The 1,411-nt window shown below is 43.6% G+C and overlaps 1 protein-coding gene across 1 annotated transcript; it reads left to right on the top strand.

Moving 5' to 3' along the window:
• The first annotated feature begins 218 nt into the window (after nucleotides 1-218).
• On the top strand, nucleotides 219-1,157 carry LOC107160346 (olfactory receptor 2L13-like). The gene has a single exon (XM_015507026.1). The coding sequence runs from the start codon at nucleotides 219-221 to the stop codon at nucleotides 1,155-1,157; it is 939 nt and encodes a 312-aa protein (XP_015362512.1).
• The last annotated feature ends 254 nt before the right edge of the window (nucleotides 1,158-1,411 follow it).

The raw sequence follows: 1,411 nt of genomic DNA on the forward strand, positions 1-1,411 counted from the left end.
TCATACTCAGGTGGTTACCAGAAGCAATTGCAACAGGAACAAGCAATTTAGATTTTAAAGTCAATTCTGGAAAGGGTACAGTGTTGAAGAAAAAGCAATTCAATCTAAATAATGATAAAGTTGACTTCTTTTTATTTTCCTTTTCTGCTTCATTGCAGGTGTAGTGGATAGTTTTTGCTTCTGTTTTTCTTTCAAAAAAATCAAAGTAGTGCATTTCCATGGAGAAATGGAACCAAACTTCAAATGATTTCATTTTGTTGGGCCTGTTACCCCCAAACCAAACTGGCCTACTTCTCTTGCTCCTGATCATCTCTGTGTTTGTTCTCGCCTGTTTGGGGAACTCAGGGATGACTGCCCTCATCTTCTTGGAACCCCGGCTCCACACCCCCATGTGCTTTCTCCTCAGCCAGCTCTCCCTCATGGACCTAATGTACATCTCCTCCACAGTCCCCAAGATGACATATAACTTCCTCTCTGGCCAGAAAAGCATCTCTGTCCTGGGGTGTGCCATGCAGATCTTCTTCTTCATAACCATGGGGTGTTCTGAAGGCTTACTTCTGGCCTCTATGGCTTATGACCGCTTTGTGGCCATCTGCCACCCCCTCCACTACCCCATCCACATGAGTAAAAGGGTATGTGTGAAGATGATCCTGGGGTCCTGGACACTGGGCTCCATCAACTCCCTGGCACACACCATCTATACTTTTCAGATTCCTTACTGCAGGTCCAGAGAAATCAATCATTTCTTCTGTGACATCCCAGCCATGATGCCTCTGGCCTGTATGGATACCTGGGTCTATGAGTACATGGTGTTTGTGAGCACCACCCTGTTTCTCTTCCTCCCTTTCCTTGGCATCATGGTCTCCTATGGACGGGTCCTTTTTGCTGTCTTCCACATGCGCTCAAAAGAGGGAAGGAAAAAGGCCTTCACCACGTGTGCCACACATTTAACTGTGGTGACATTTTACTATGCTCCTTTTGTCTACACTTATCTCCATCCCAGGAGTCTCCGCTCACCAGAAGAAGACAAAATCCTTGCAGTTTTCTACAGCGTCCTCACCCCCATGCTCAACCCAATTGTCTACAGCCTGAGGAACAAGGAGGTGCTGGGTGCCATGAGGAGAGTGTGGGGGATGTTTTCCTCCAGGAAGAAGTGAGCATGGCTGTCCCTGCTCCTCTGTATGGCTTCTCTCCATGCAGACTAAGCAGTGTTCAGAAGGGCTGACCAATACAAGTATGAGACACATATGCAATTAAAGTTTACTTGCCAAACATTTAAAAATAAATAAAATTCTTTATGATATCTTGATGATTATTAAAAATTGCATTAATTATTGATATTTGTATTGAATTGAAAACATTGCAATCAATGTTAATATTAACAGTGATGAATTAATTAAAGATCAATTTA

Source organism: Marmota marmota, unplaced genomic scaffold (assembly GCF_001458135.2).
Source record: "Marmota marmota marmota unplaced genomic scaffold, marMar, whole genome shotgun sequence".
NCBI classification, from domain to species: Eukaryota; Metazoa; Chordata; class Mammalia; order Rodentia; family Sciuridae; genus Marmota; species Marmota marmota.

Excerpts from the sequence above, each read along its gene's own strand:
- LOC107160346 (XM_015507026.1), top strand. The coding sequence starts at position 219 with ATGGAGAAATGGAACCAAACTTCAAATGATTTCATTTTGTTGGGCCTG.